This window comes from Heterodontus francisci, chromosome 9 (genome assembly GCF_036365525.1).
Source record: "Heterodontus francisci isolate sHetFra1 chromosome 9, sHetFra1.hap1, whole genome shotgun sequence".
Taxonomy (NCBI): Eukaryota; Metazoa; Chordata; class Chondrichthyes; order Heterodontiformes; family Heterodontidae; genus Heterodontus; species Heterodontus francisci.
In genome coordinates this window covers 3,313,069-3,328,387 of record NC_090379.1, presented here as the reverse complement: position 1 = coordinate 3,328,387, position 15,319 = coordinate 3,313,069, and the positions used below count along the sequence as shown (strand labels likewise).

Below are 15,319 nucleotides of genomic sequence, written 5' to 3'. Positions count from 1 at the left end.
GGAAGTTTGATTTGATTTTTGCACCTTTTTAGTCAATCACAGCACTGGATGGTGACAAGACCGTGAAGCGGCAGAGAGAGAGCTGGTGGCGTGCTCTCACAGTAATCGACTGTCAGCCCAGCGTGCGACTGTCCACTTTAATTAACTTTTCACATCGCAGATTCAGCGACTATTGTTTTTCATTCTTTACAAATGTGAGGTAATGCATTTTGGAAGGTCTAATGCAGGTGGGAAGTATACAGTAAATGGCAGAACCCTTAGGAGTATTGACAGGCAGAGAGATCTGGGCGTACAGATCCACAGGTCACTGAAAGTGACAACGCAGGTGGATAAGGTAGTCAAGAAGGCATACGGCATGCTTGCCTTCATCGGTCGGGGCATAGAGTATAAAAATTGGCAAGTCATGCTGCAGCTGTACAGAACTTTAGTTAGGCCACACTTAGAATATTGTGTGCAATTCTGGTCACCACACTACCAGAAGGACGTGGAGGCTTTGGAGAGGGTACAGAGGAGGTTTACCAGGATGTTGCCTGGTCTGGAGGGCATTAGCTATGAGGAGAGGTTGGATAAACTCGGATTGTTTTCACTGGAACGACGGAGGTGGAGGGGCGACATGATAGAGGTTTACAAAGTTATGAGCGGCATGGACAGAGTGGATAGTCAGAAGCTTTTTCCCAGGGTGGAAGAGTCATTTACTAGGGGACATAGGTTTAAGGTGAGAGGGGCAAAGTTTAGAGGGGATGTGCGAGGCAAGTTCTTTACACAGAGGGTGGTGAGTGCCTGGAACTTGCTGCCAGGGGAGGTGGTGGAAGCAGGTACGATAGCGACATTTAAGAGGCATCTTGACAAATACATGAATAGGATGGGAATAGAGGGATACGGTCCCCGGAAGTGCAGAAGGTTTTAGTTTAGGCAGGCATCAAGATCGGCGCAGGCTTGGAGGGCCGAATGGCCTGTTCCTGTGCTGTACTGTTCTTTGTTCTATTCCAAATCTTTAAGCAGTTAGCAATATCAGGGCAAATTAATTCTGGATTTTTTAAAACTATTTTTTCCATTTAATCCTCAACTAGCTCATTTCCTGTCTGAAGGAGCATCAGCCTGCACGTGGTGCCACTCGACACAGACTCCAAGCTTGTGTTGTTTCTAAGTGTGTCACCTGTGGCTCTGTGGGTAGGACTCTTGCCAGTGTCAGAAGGTTGTGGTTTCAAACCCCACTTATTTCTTCATTTACAGGATGTGAGCATCGGTGGCAAGGCCCATCAGCAGGATCATCAACATTTTCATTGAATTTCAAGCTTCTCTTATGTTACTTTCTCCTCCACGCCCACTTCTTTGGCCAGGAATCTTTCCCTCACTCAGCAGACCTTCGTACCTGTCTTCAGAATTCTCCCTCCACCTGGACCCCTCCCTCTGCCCTCTTATGCTCTCTTGATTTTTTTCATTGAAAATTGCTGGTGTGACATCAGTCGTCTCAATTGCTCCGTTCCCCTCACTCACTCAAACCCGTCTCACTCTGAACTTGCTGCACGTCGTTCTCTCAGGTTCAACCCGAACATTGTCATCAAACCCGTTGACAAGGGTGGTGTTGTTCGTCGAACAGACCTCTCCCTCGCAGAAGCTGAATGCCAACTCTCTGACACGTCCTCCTACCTTCCCTTGGACTATGACCCCACCACTCAATGTCAAGCCATCATTTCCTACTCACTGACCTCATTTCCTCTGGAGATCTTCCTCCAACGTCATAGTCCCCCAATCCTGAACGCTTCTACCTGCTTCCCAACATCCACAAACAGGACTGTCCTCGTAGACTCATCATTTCAGCCTGGTCCCGCCCCACTGAACTGATTTCTTCCTATTTTTCTCCCTGGTCCAGTCCCTTCCCACCTACATCTGTGACTCTTCCAATGGCCTCCGCTACTTTAACAGTTTCCATTTTCCTGGCGCTAACTGCCTCCACTTTACCAATCTCACTGCACTTCCATCCCTCACCAGAATGATGTGAGGACTCTCTGCATCATCCTTGAACAGAGGCCCACTCAGTCCCTATTCACCACCATCCTCCTCCACCTGGCTGAACTTAATCCCACATTAAACAATTTCTCCTTTATCTCCATTCACTTCCTCGAAATAAAAGGTGTATCCATATAGGTCCTACCTATGCCTGTCTTTTTGTGGGAATTGTAGAACATTCCTTGTTCCAGTCCTACTTAGGCCCTCTCCCTCACTTCTTTTTTCCGGTACATTGATGACTGTATCGGTGCCGTTTCCTGCTCCCGCCCCGAACTGGAAAACTTCATCAACTTTGTTTCCAATTTCTACTCTTCTCTCACCTTTACATGGTCCATCTCCCACACTTCCCTTCCCTTCTTCGACTTCTCTATTCCCCTCCATTTCTGGCGATAGACTATCCACCAATATTCACTATCAGCTCGCTGACTCCCACAGCTACCTCGGCCAAACTTCCTCACACCTTGCTTCCTGAAAGGACTCTATTCTATTCTCCCAGTTTCTCCTGTGCATCTGTTCTGATGATGCCATCTTCCATATGCTTCTGATGTGTCTTCATTTTGACTCAACCGAGAATTCCCCCCCACTGTGGTTGACAGGGTCTTCGACTGTGTCAGTTCCATTTCTCACACTTCAGCCCTCATCCCATCTCCTCCCTTACAGAGCCTCGATAGGGTTCCCCTTGTCCTCACCTTCTACACCATCAGCCTCCATATTCATTGGATCATCCTCTGCCATTTTCACTTCCTCCAGCATGATACCACTTTTTTCCCTACCCTTTCAGCATTCCAAAGGGACCATTCCCTCCATGATACCCTGGTCTACTCCTCAGTCTCCCCGAACAGCCCTTCTGCTTTCCACTGCACATTTCCGTGCAATTACAGGAGATGCAACACCTGCCCTTTTACCTCCTCCCTTCTCACCATCCAAGGCCCCAAACACACTATCAAGGAGAAATGATCATTTGTACTTCTTTCAATTGAGTTAATGTATTTGGTGCTCATGATGTGATCTCTACAAAGAGGAGACTGAATGCAGACTAGTTGATCACTTTGCGGAACACCTCCGTTCTGTCTGCGAGCTTCTGGTCACCTGTCATTTTAATTCCCCACCGTGCTCCCACTCTGACCTCTCTATTCTCAGCCTCCTGCAGTGTTCCAATGAAGCTCAATGTAAACTCGAGGAACTGCACCTCATCATTCAATTCAGCACTTTACATCTTTCCAGACTCAACACTGAGTTCAACAATTTCAGATCAGAATCTCTGCTCCCATTGTTTTCCGACAGCAGCTGTTGGTGATGATTTTGCTTTTTCCCATTTCCACCTCCTTTTGTTTCTTTACTTGTCCCATTACCGTCTCCTTTTGCCTCGCACCTTCATCCCTTTTGTTATTTAATCTCTCCTGCCTTCCACCCTGTTAGAGACCTTCCCTTTTTTTTTATATAACGTAGGTTTTTAATTTGTCAGATTTGTGAGGGAGTGGTGCGACCACTGTACAGTTCTCAGATATTTAGCTGCTACTCTGTTGTGCAGCCAGCCTCTTGTCTCTCTCTTCAGCAATGGTGAAACGGATACCGTTTCCACGAGGCAGGGAAACCTATGGCTTTATTACCCTTTCCAATAACAAAAATGTTGGAAAGCCTGGTAGCGAAGCTGTTACCATTAGCATCCTTTACGTGAAGAACATCAAAAGAGCCAGGGTGCCTCTCCCGATAACTGATCACTCCAATACGACCCAAGTCAGTACCTCCTATCACCATGCACAGGTTACCTGTGTCAAACTTGATGACGTCTGTGAACTTGCCAGTATCCAGATCAATTTGCACGGTGTCATTGACCTTAATCAGAGGATCCGGATGTGAAGTGCCTCTGTACTTGCTTAAAACCTGTTACATCTCTATCTTTTCCCCATTCTGATGAAAGGATACTGACCTGAAATGTTAACAGATTCTCTTGCCACAGTTGCTGCCTGACCTGCTGAGTGTTTCCAGCACTTTCTGTTTTTATTTCAGATTTTTAGCAACCGCAGTATTTTGCTTTTCTAATGTGACCTCAGACCTGTCTGTGTTAATGTGACCCCAGTCCTGTCTGTGTTAATGTGACCCCAGTCCTGTCTGTGTTAATGTGACCTCAGTCCTGTCTGTGTTAATGTGACCCCTGTCCTGTCTGTGTTAATGTGACCCCAGTCCTGTCTGTGTGAATGTGACCCCAGTCCTGTCTGTGTTAATGTGACCCCAGTCCTGTCTGTGTTAATGTGACCCCAGTCCTGTCTGTGTGAATGTGACCCCAGACCTGTCTGTGTTAATGTGACCCCAGTCCTGTCTGTGTTAATGTGACCTCAGACCTGTCTGTGTTAATGTGACCTCAGACCTGTCTGTGTTAATGTGACCCCAGTCCTGTCTGTGTTAATGTGACCCCAGTCCTGTCTGTGTTAATGTGACCTCAGACCTGTCTGTGTTAATGTGACCCCAGTCCTGTCTTTGTGAATGTGACCTCAGTCCTGTCTGTGTTAATGTGACCTCAGTCCTGTCTGTGTTAATGTGACCTCAGACCTGTCTGTGTTAATGTGACCCCAGTCCTGTCTGTGTTAATGTGACCCCAGTCCTGTCTGTGTTAATGTGACCTCAGTCCTGTCTGTGTTAATGTGACCTCAGACCTGTCTGTGTTAATGTGACCCCAGTCCTGTCTGTGTGAATGTGACCTCAGACCTGTCTGTGTTAATGTGACCCCAGTCCTGTCTGTGTTAATGTGACCCCAGTCCTGTCTGTGTGAATGTGACCTCAGTCCTGTCTGTGTGAATGTGACCCCAGTCCTGTCTGTGTTAATGTGACCCCAGTCCTGTCTGTGTTAATGTGACCCCAGTCCTGTCTGTGTTAATGTGACCTCAGACCTGTCTGTGTTAATGTGACCCCAGTCCTGTCTGTGTGAATGTGACCCCAGTCCTGTCTGTGTTAATGTGACCTCAGACCTGTCTGTGTTAATGTGACCCCAGTCCTGTCTGTGTTAATGTGACCTCAGACCTGTCTGTGTTAATGTGACCCCAGTCCTGTCTGTGTTAATGTGACCCCAGTCCTGTCTGTGTTAATGTGACCCCAGTCCTGTCTTTGTGAATGTGACCCCAGTCCTGTCTGTGTTAATGTGACCTCAGACCTGTGTGTGTTAATGTGACCCCAGCCCTGTCTGTGTTAATCTGACCCCAGTCCTGTCTGTGTTAATGTGACCTCAGACCTGTCTGTGTTAATATGACCCCAGTCCTGTCTGTGTTAATGTGACCCCAGTCCTGTCTGTGTGAATGTGACCTCAGTCCTGTCTGTGTTAATGTGACCTCAGACCTGTCTGTGTTAATGTGACCACAGTCCTGTCTGTGTGAATGTGACCCCAGTCCTGTCTGTGTGAATGTTACTTCAGTCCTGTATGTGTTAATGTGACCCCAGTCCTGTCTGTGTGAATGTGACCTCAGACCTGTCTGTGTTAATGTGACCCCAGTCCTGTCTGTGTTAATGTGACCTCAGACCTGTCTGTGTTAATGTGACCCCAGTCCTGTCTGTGTGAATGTGACCCCAGTCCTGTCTGTGTGAATGTGACCCCTGTCCTGTCTGTGTGAATGTTACTTCAGTCCTGTCTGTGTGAATGTGACCCCAGTCCTGTCTGTGTAAATGTGACCCCAGTCCTGTCTGTGTGAATGTTACTTCAGTCCTGTCTGTGTGAATGTGACCCCAGTCCTGTCTGTGTGAATGTGACCCCAGTCCTGTCTGTGTTAACGCGACCCCAGTCCTGTCTGTGTTAACGCGACCCCAGTCCTGTCTGTGTGAATGTGACCCCAGTCCTGTCTGTGTGAATGTGACCCCAGTCCTGTCTGTGTTAACGCGACCCCAGCCCTGTCTGTGTGAATGTGACCCCAGTCCTGTCTGTGTTAATGTGACCTCAGACCTGTCTGTGTTAATGTGACCCCAGTCCTGTCTGTGTGAATGTGACCCCAGTCCTGTCTGTGTGAACGTGACCCCAGTCCTGTCTGTGTTAACGTGACCCCAGTCCTGTCTGTGTTAACGCGACCCCAGTCCTGTCTGTGTTAACGCGACCCCAGTCCTGTCTGTGTTAACGCGACCCCAGTCCTGTCTGTGTGAATGTGACCCCAGTCCTGTCTGTGTTAATGTGACCCCAGTCCTGTCTGTGTTAATGTGAGCCCAGTCCTGACTGTGTGAATGTTACTTCAGTCCTGTCTGTGTGAATGTGACCTCAGTCCTGTCTGTGTTAATGTGACCCCAGTCCTGTCTGTGTTAATGTGACCCCAGTCCTGTCTGTGTGACTGTGACCCCAGTCCTGTCTTTGTGAATGTGACCTCAGTCCTGTCTGTGTTAATGTGACCCCAGTCCTGTCTTTGTGAATGCGACCTCAGACCTGTCTGTGTGAATGTGACCCCAGTCCTGTCTTTGTGAATGTGACCCCAGTCCTGTCTGTGTGAATGTGACCCCAGTCCTGTCTGTGTTAATGTGACCTCAGACCTGTCTGTGTTAATGTGACCCCAGTCCTGTCTGTGTGAATCTGACCTCAGACCTGTCTGTGTTAATGTGACCCCAGTCCTGTCTGTGTGAATGTGACCTCAGACCTGTCTGTGTTAATGTGACCCCAGTCCTGTCTGTGTTAATGTGACCTCAGACCTGTCTGTGTTAATGTGACCCCAGTCCTGTCTATGTGAAACAAAAACAAGAAATGCTGGATTCACTCAGCAGGTCTGGCAGCATCTGTGGAAAGAGAAGCAGAGTTAACGTTTCGGGTCAGTGACCCTTCTTCGGAACTGACAAATATTAGAAAAGTCACAGATTATAAACAAGTGAGGTGGGGGTGGGGCAAGAGATAACAAAGGAGAAGGTGCAGATTGGACCAGGCCGCATAGCTGACCAAAAGGTCACGGAGCAAAGGCAAACAATATGTTAATGGTGTGTTGAAAGACAAAGCATTAGTACAGATTAGGTGTGAATATACTGAATATTGAACATCAGCAAGTGCAAACCTGAAAAAAAACAGTGGGTAAGAAAACTGAACAAACTAAGATGAAATGAAATAAATGCAAAAAAAGATTGTAAAAAAAATGTAAAAAGGAATGCAAAAAAAAGGAAGAAAAAATAACTAAAAATGACTAAAAATGAAAGTAAAGTGGGGGGCTGTCATGCTCTGAAATTATTGAACTCAATGTTCAGTCCGGCAGGCTGTAGTGTGCCTAATCGGTAGATGAGATGCTGTTCCTCGAGCTTGCGTTGATGTTCACTGGAACACTGCAGCAATCCCAGGACAGAGATGTGAGCATGAGAGCAGGGGGGAGTGTTGAAATGGCAAGCAACCGGAAGCTCAGGGTCCTGCTTGCGGACTGAGCGGAGATGTTCCGCAAAGCGGTCACCCAGTCTGCGCTTGGTCTCCCCAATGTAGAGGAGACCACACTGTGAGCAGCGAATACAGTATACTACATTGAAAGAAGTACAAGTAAATCGCTGCTTCACCTGAAAGGAGTGTTTGGGGCCTGGGATAGTGAGGAGAGAGGAGGTAAATGGGCAGGTATTACACCTCCTGCGATTGCAAGGGAAGGTGCCCTGGAACGGGGACGAGGTGGTGGGGGTAATGGAGGAGTGGACCAGGGTGTCGCGGAGGGAACGATCCCTTCGGAATGCTGACAGGGGAAGGGAGGGGAAGATGCGACTGGTAGTGGCATCACGCTGGAGGTGGCGAAAATGGCGGAGGATGATCCTTTGGATATGGAGGCTGGTGGGATGAAAAGTGAGGACAAGGGGAACCCTGTCACGGTTCTGGGAGGGAGGGGAAGGGGTGAGGGTAGAGGTGCGGGGAATGGGTCGGACACGGTTGAGGGCCCTGTCAACCACAGTGGGGGGAAATCCTCGGTTGAGGAAAAAGGAGGTCATATCAGAAGCACCGTCATGGAAGGTAGCATCATCAGAGCAGATGCGTCGGAGACGGAGAAACTGGGAGAATGGAATGGAGTCCTTACAGGAGGTAGGGTGTGAAGAAGTGTAGTCGAGGTAGCTGTGGGAGTCAGTGGGCTTATAATGGATATTGGTAGACAACCTATCCCCAGAGATGGAGACAGAGAAGTCGAGGAAGGGAAGGGAAGTCTCAGAGATGGACCATGTAAAGGTGAGAGAAGGGTGGAATTTGGAAGCAAAGTTGATAACGTTTTCTAGTTCGGGGCGGGAGCAGGAAACGGCACCGATACAGTCATCAATGTACCGGAAAAAGAGTTGGGGGAGGGGGCCTGAGTAGGACTGGAACAAAGAATGCTCGACATATCCCACAAAAAGACAGGCATAACTAGGACCCATGCGGGTACCCATAGCGACACCTTTTACTTGAAGGAAATGCATGGAGTTGAAGGAGAAGTTGTTCAATGTGAGAACAAGTTCAGCCAGGCGGAGGAGGGTGTTGGTGGATGGGGACTGGTTGGGCCTCTGTTCCAGGAAGAAGCGGAGAGCCCTCAAACCATCCTGGTGGGGGATGGAGGTGTAGAGCGATTGGACGTCCATAGTGAAGAGGAGGCGGTTGGGACCAGGAAACTGGAAATTGTCAAAATGACGTAGGGCGTCAGAAGAGTCACGGATGTAGGTGGGAAGAGACTGCACCAGCGGAGAAAAGATAGAGTCTAGATAGGAAGAAATAAGTTCAGTTGGGCAGGAGCAGGCTGACACAGTGGGTCTGCCGGGACAGTCCCGTTTGTGGATTTTGGGAAGGAGGTAGAAGCGGGCTGTCCGGGGTTGCGGGACTATGAGGTTGGAAGCTGTAGAGGGAAGATCTCCAGAGGAGATGAGGTCAGTGACAGTCCTTTGGACGGTGGCTTGATGTTCGGTGGTGGGGTCATGGTCCAGAGGGAGGTAGGAAGAGGTGTCTGTGAGTTGGCGTTGAGCTTCTGCAAGGTAAAGGTCGGTACGCCATACGACAACAGCACCACCCTTGTCTGCAGGTTTGATGACCATGTCGGGGTTAGACCTGAGAGAACGGAGTGCCTCAAGTTCAGAGGGGGACAGGTTAGAGTGAGTGAGGGGGGCAGAGAAATTGAGACGACCAATGTCTCGCCGACAGTTTTCAATGAAGAGATCAAGAGCGGGTAAGAGGCCAGGGTAAGGGGTCCAGGTAGAGGGAGAATGCTGGAGGCGGGTGAATGGGTCTGCTGGTCGGGGGGAGGACTCCTGGTCGAAGAAGTGAGCCCAGAGGCGGAGGCGACGGAAGAAGAGCTCAACGTCATGCCGAGCGCGAAATTCATTGAGGTGGGGGCGTAAGGGGATAAAACTGAGACCTTTGCTGAGTACAGAACGCTCAGCATCAGAGAGGGGGAGGTCAGAGGGTATAGTGAATACACGGCAAGGGGTCAGATCAGAAGGGGTGGGGTCAGAGGGAAGTGAAGCGGAAGGAGGATCTGGAGGGGCATTAGTCCCCATCAGCTGCTGGAGCTTGCGTTCCTTAACACCTGAAGGAAGAAAAAAAGTTTTTTGTTAATGCGTCGGATGAGACCTAAGATGAGATGAAACTGCGGAGTAGAACAGATTTGAGATAAGGTGATACGGTGCTGCTGGAGAGAGAGGTCCAGTGTGTGCATATGGCGGCGCATAGCACTGAGTGTGGATCTCAGGATGCGGCGAGAGTAGCAGTCCGAGGAACGTTGTATTTCTCGGAGATACCTGTGATCCTGGGTGGTTTCAAAGCATGATGGGTGAAACTGCAGTTGGAATCCACGTGGAATCAGTCGGAGCCGGAGACAGTCACTGAGGAAGGAGATGTGGCTGTGAAAACGAGTTTTGGTAGATACCTTATCAAACACCAGGAGGGAAATAGAAAGCAATGAAGGTGAACAAGGTAAAAGAGACAAACGAAAATCCCGTCGGAGAGAAGAACAGAACTTCTTCAAGGTAGGCATTCCTGGAAGAGAAGTGGCAGTGAATTAAACACTAAAATAAAAGCAAAATACTGCGGATGCTGGAAATCTGAAACAAAAACAAGAAATGCTGGATTCACTCAGCAGGTCTGGCAGCATCTGTGGAAAGAGAAGCAGAGTTAACGTTTCGGGTCAGTGACCCTTCTTCGGAACTGACAAATATTAGAAAAGTCACAGATTATAAACAAGTGAGGTGGGGGTTGGGCAAAAGATAACAAAGGAGAAGGTGCAGATTGGACCAGGCCGCATAGCTGACCAAAAGGTCACGGAGCAAAGGCAAACAATATGTTAATGGTGTGTTGAAAGACAAAGCATTAGTACAGATTAGGTGTGAATATACTGAATATTGAACATCAGCAAGTGCAAACCTGAAAAAAAACAGTGGGTAAGAAAACTGAACAAACTAAGATGAAATGAAATAAATGCAAAAAAAGATTGTAAAAAATGTAAAAAGGAATGCAAAAAAAAGGAAGAAAAAATAACTAAAAATGACTAAAAATGAAAGTAAAGTGGGGGGCTGTCATGCTCTGAAATTATTGAACTCAATGTTCAGTCCGGCAGGCTGTAGTGTGCCTAATCGGTAGATGAGATGCTGTTCCTCGAGCTTGCGTTGATGTTCACTGGAACACTGCAGCAATCCCAGGACAGAGATGTGAGCATGAGAGCAGGGGGGAGTGTTGAAATGGCAAGCAACCGGAAGCTCAGGGTCCTGCTTGCGGACTGAGCGGAGATGTTCCGCAAAGCGGTCACCCAGTCTGCGCTTGGTCTCCCCAATGTAGAGGAGACCACACTGTGTGGTCCTGTCTGTGTTAATGTGACCCCAGTCCTGTCTGTGTTAATGTGACCTCAGAACTGTCTGTGTTAATGTGACCCCAGTCCTGTCTGTGTGAATGTGACCTCAGTCCTGTCTGTGTTAATGTGACCTCAGACCTGTCTGTGTTAATGTGACCCCAGTCCTGTCTGTGTGAATGTGACCTCAGACCTGTCTGTGTTAATGTGACCCCAGTCCTGTCTGTGTTAATGTGACCTCAGACCTGTCTGTGTGAATGTGACCTCAGTCCTGTCTGTGTGAATGTGACCTCAGTCCTGTCTGTGTTAATGTGACCCCAGTCCTGTCTGTGTTAATGTGACCTCAGACCTGTCTGTGTTAATGTGACCCCAGTCCTGTCTGTGTTAATGTGACCTCAGACCTGTCTGTGTTAATGTGACCCCAGTCCTGTCTGTGTGAATGTGACCTCAGTCCTGTCTGTGTTAATGTGACCCCAGTCCTGTCTGTGTGAATGTGACCCCAGTCCTGTCTGTGTTAATGTGACCCCAGTCCTGTCTGTGTGAATGTGACCCCAGTCCTGTCTGTGTGAATGTGACCCCAGTCCTGTCTGTGTGAATGTGACCCCTGTCCTGTCTGTGTTAATGTGACCCCAGTCCTGTGTGTGTTAATGTGACCCCAGTCCTGTCTGTGTTAATGTTACTTCAGTCCTGTCTGTGTGAATGTGACCCCAGTCCTGTCTGTGTGAATGTGACCCCAGTCCTGTCTGTGTAAATGTGACCCCAGTCCTGTCTGTGTGAATGTTACTTCAGTCCTGTCTGTGTGAATGTGACCCCAGTCCTGTCTGTGTGAATGTGACCCCAGTCCTGTCTGTATCAATGTGACCCCAGTCCTGTCTGTGTTAACGCGACCCCAGTCCTGTCTGTGTTAACGCGACCCCAGTCCTGTCTGTGTGAATGTGACCCCAGTCCTGTCTGTGTTAATGTGACCCCAGTCCTGTCTGTGTTAACGCGACCCCAGTCCTGTCTGCGTGAATGTGACCCCAGTCCTGTCTGTGTGAATGTGACCCCCGTCCTGTCTGTGTTAATGTGACCCCAGTCCTGTCTGTGTTAATGTGACCCCAGTCCTGTCTGTGTTAACGCGACCCCAGTCCTGTCTGTGTGAATGTGACCCCAGTCCTGTCTGTGTGAATGTGACCCCAGTCCTGTCTGTGTGAATGTGACCCCAGTCCTGTCTGTGTTAACGCGACCCCAGTCCTGTCTGTGTTAACGCGACCCCAGTCCTGTCTGTGTGAATGTGACCCCAGTCCTGTCTGTGTTAATGTGACCCCAGTCCTGTCTGTGTTAATGTGACCCCAGTGCTGTCTGTGTTAACGCGACCCCAGTCCTGTCTGTGTGAATGTGACCCCAGTCCTGTCTGTGTTAATGTGACCCCAGTCCTGTCTGTGTTAATGTGACCCCAGTCCTGTCTGTGTTAATGTGACCCCAGTCCTGTCTGTGTTAATGTGACCCCAGTCCTGTCTGTGTGAATGTGATCCCAGTCCTGTCTGTGTGAATGTGACCCCAGTCCTGTCTGTGTGAATGTGACCCCAGTCCTGTCTGTGTAAATGTGACCCCAGTCCTGTCTGTGTGAATGTGACCCCAGTCCTGTCTGTGTTAACGCGACCCCAGTCCTGTATGTGTTAATGTGACCCCAGTCCTGTCTGTGTTAACGCGACCCCAGTCCTGTCTGTGTGAATGTGACCCCAGTCCTGTCTGTGTGAATGTGACCCCAGTCCTGTCTGTGTGAATGTGACCCCAGTCCTGTCTGTGTTAACGCAACTCCAGTCCTGTCTGTGTGAATGTGACCCCAGTCCTGTCTGTGTGAATGTGACCCCAGTCCTGTCTGTGTTAATGTGACCTCAGTCCTGTCTGTGTTAACGCGACCCCAGTCCTGTCTGTGTTAACGCGACCCCAGTCCTGTCTGTGTTAATGTGACCCCAGTCCTGTCTGTGTGAATGTGACCCCAGTCCTGTCTGTGTTAACGCGACCCCAGTCCTGTCTGTGTTAACGTGACCCCAGTCCTGTCTGTGTTAATGTGACCTCAGTCCTGTCTGTGTGAATGTGACCCCAGTCCTGTCTGTGTTAATGTGACCCCAGTCCTGTCTGTGTGAATGTGACCCCAGTCCTGTCTGTGTTAATGTGGCCCCAGTCCTGTCTGTGTGAATGTGACCCCAGTCCTGTCTGTGTTAATGTGACCCCGGTCCTGTCTGTGTTAATGTGACCCCGGTCCTGTCTGTGTTAATGTGACCCCAGTGCTGTCTGTGTTAATGTGACCCCAGTCCTGTCTGTGTGAATGTGACCCCAGTCCTGTCTGTGTTAATGTGACCCCAGTGCTGTCTGTGTGAATGTGACCCCAGTCCTGTCTGTGTGAATGTGACCCCAGTCCTGTCTGTGTTAATGTGACCCCAGTGCTGTCTGTGTTAATGTGACCCCAGTGCTGTCTGTGTGAATGTGACCCCAGTCCTGTCTGTGTGAATGTGACCCCAGTCCTGTCTGTGTTAACGCGACCCCAGTCCTGTCTGTGTGAATGTGACCCCAGTCCTGTCTGTGTGAATGTGACCCCAGTCCTGTCTGTGTTAATGTGACCCCAGTCCTGTCTGTGTGAATGTGACCCCAGTCCTGTCTGTGTTAATGTGACCCCAGTCCTGTCTGTGTTCATGTGACCCCAGTCCTGTCTGTGTTAATGTGACCCCAGTGCTGTCTGTGTTAATGTGACCCCAGTCCTGTCTGTGTTAATGTGACCCCAGTCCTGTCTGTTAATGTGGCCCCAGTCCTGTCTGTGTTAATGTGATCCCAGTCCTGTCTGTGTTAATGTGGCCCCAGTCCTGTCTGTGTTAATGTGACCCCAGTCCTGTCTGTGTTAATGTGGCCCCAGTCCTGTCTGTGTGAATGTGACCCCAGTCCTGTCTGTGTTAATGTGGCCCCAGTCCTGTCTGTATCAATGTGACCCCAGTCCTGTCTGTGTTAACGCGACCCCAGTCCTGTCTGTGTTAACGCGACCCCAGTCCTGTCTGTGTGAATGTGACCCCAGTCCTGTCTGTGTGAATGTGACCCCAGTGCTGTCTGTGTTAATGTGACCCCAGTCCTGTCTGTGTTAATGTGACCCCAGTCCTGTCTGTGTGAATGTGACCCCAGTCTTGTCTGTGTTAATGTGACCCCAGTCTTGTCTGTGTTAATGTGGCCCCAGTCCTGTCTGTGTTAATGTGGCCCCAGTCCTGTCTGTGTTAATGTGACCCCAGTCCTGTCTGTGTTAATGTGGCCCCAGTCCTGTCTGTGTTAATGTGACCCCAGTCCTGTCTGTGTTAATGTGGCCCCAGTCCTGTCTGTGTTAATGTGACCCCAGTCCTGTCTGTGTTAATGTGGCCCCAGTCCTGTCTGTGTGAATGTGACCCCAGTCCTGTCTGTGTGAATGTGACCCCAGTCCTGTCTGTGTGAATGTGACCCCAGTCCTGTCTGTGTGAATGTGACCCCAGTCCTGTCTGTGTGAATGTGACCCCAGTCCTGTCTGTGTGAATGTGACCCCAGTCCTGTCTGTGTGAATGTGACCCCAGTCCTGTCTGTGTGAATGATGCCTATTTTCTAATTGCAGGTCTGGACGTAAAGTGACAGAAGAGTTTGAGGAGTAAGTTCTTAACTCATCATGTTGGATCATTTGCTCTTCTGAATCCCAGCCCCTGAGGTGGGCACAGGTTGGGTTATATCGCTCACATTGTGCTGCAGACTGAGAACAGCTGGTCTCTCATCTCCAGGGCTAACACACCGGTCCCACATGGGGTCACTCCATCACCTACACACTATCACCATCATCCACGCTCTCCCTGTCTCATTGTCTTTCCCTCTGCTCCCCCTCTCTGTCTGTCTATCGCTGTCTCTTTCTCACCCTCTATCTCAGTCTCTCTGTCAGTCTCTCCCTCTGTCTGACTCTGTTTCTCTCTCTTTCTCTCTCTCTCTCTCACTTCCCATCTCTCTTTATCTCCATCTCTCTCTGTCTCTCTCTTTCCCTGCCTCTCTCCCCATCTCTCTCTCTCTCTCACTTCCCTTCCCTGTCTCTCGCTTCCCCTTCCTGTCTCTCTCTCTCTCTCTCTCTATTGCCGTGTCTTTTTTTCTTTCTCTGTGTCTCTCTGCCTAGCTGTCTCTCTCTGTCTCTGTCCGCCTCTGTGTCTCTCTGTCTCTGCCTGTGTGTGTCTCTCTCTCTCTGTCTCTGTCCTCCTGTCCGCCTCTGTGTCTCTCTCTGTCTCTGTCTGTGTGTGTGTCTCTCTCTCTCTGTCTCTGTCCTCCTGTCCGCCTCTGTGTCTATCTCTGTCTCTGTCTCTGCCTGTGTGTGTCTCTCTCTGTCACTGTCTCTGCCTGTGTGTGTCTCTCTCTGTCACTGTCTCTGTCTGTGTGTCTCTGTCTCTGTCTGTGTGTGTCTCTCTCTGTCACTGTCTCTGTCTCTGCCTGTGTGTGTCTCTCTCTGTCACTGTCTCTGTCTCTGCCTGTGTGTGTCTCTCTCTGTCACTGTCTCTGTCTCTGTCTGTGTGTGTCTATCTCTGTCTCTGTCTGTGTGTGTCTCTCTCTGTCACTGTCTCTGT

At 49.5% G+C, this 15,319-nt stretch overlaps 1 protein-coding gene across 1 annotated transcript in view; it reads left to right on the top strand.

Annotated features, from left to right (window-relative positions):
- Positions 1-15,319, top strand: part of LOC137374039 (Intraflagellar transport protein 43 homolog) — a 138,938-nt gene that overhangs the window by 75,464 nt on the left and 48,155 nt on the right. Inside the window, exon 4 of the mRNA XM_068039823.1 lies at positions 14,338-14,370. Within this exon, the coding sequence (XP_067895924.1) occupies positions 14,338-14,370 (33 nt within the window). The remainder of the gene's footprint in view (positions 1-14,337; positions 14,371-15,319) is intronic.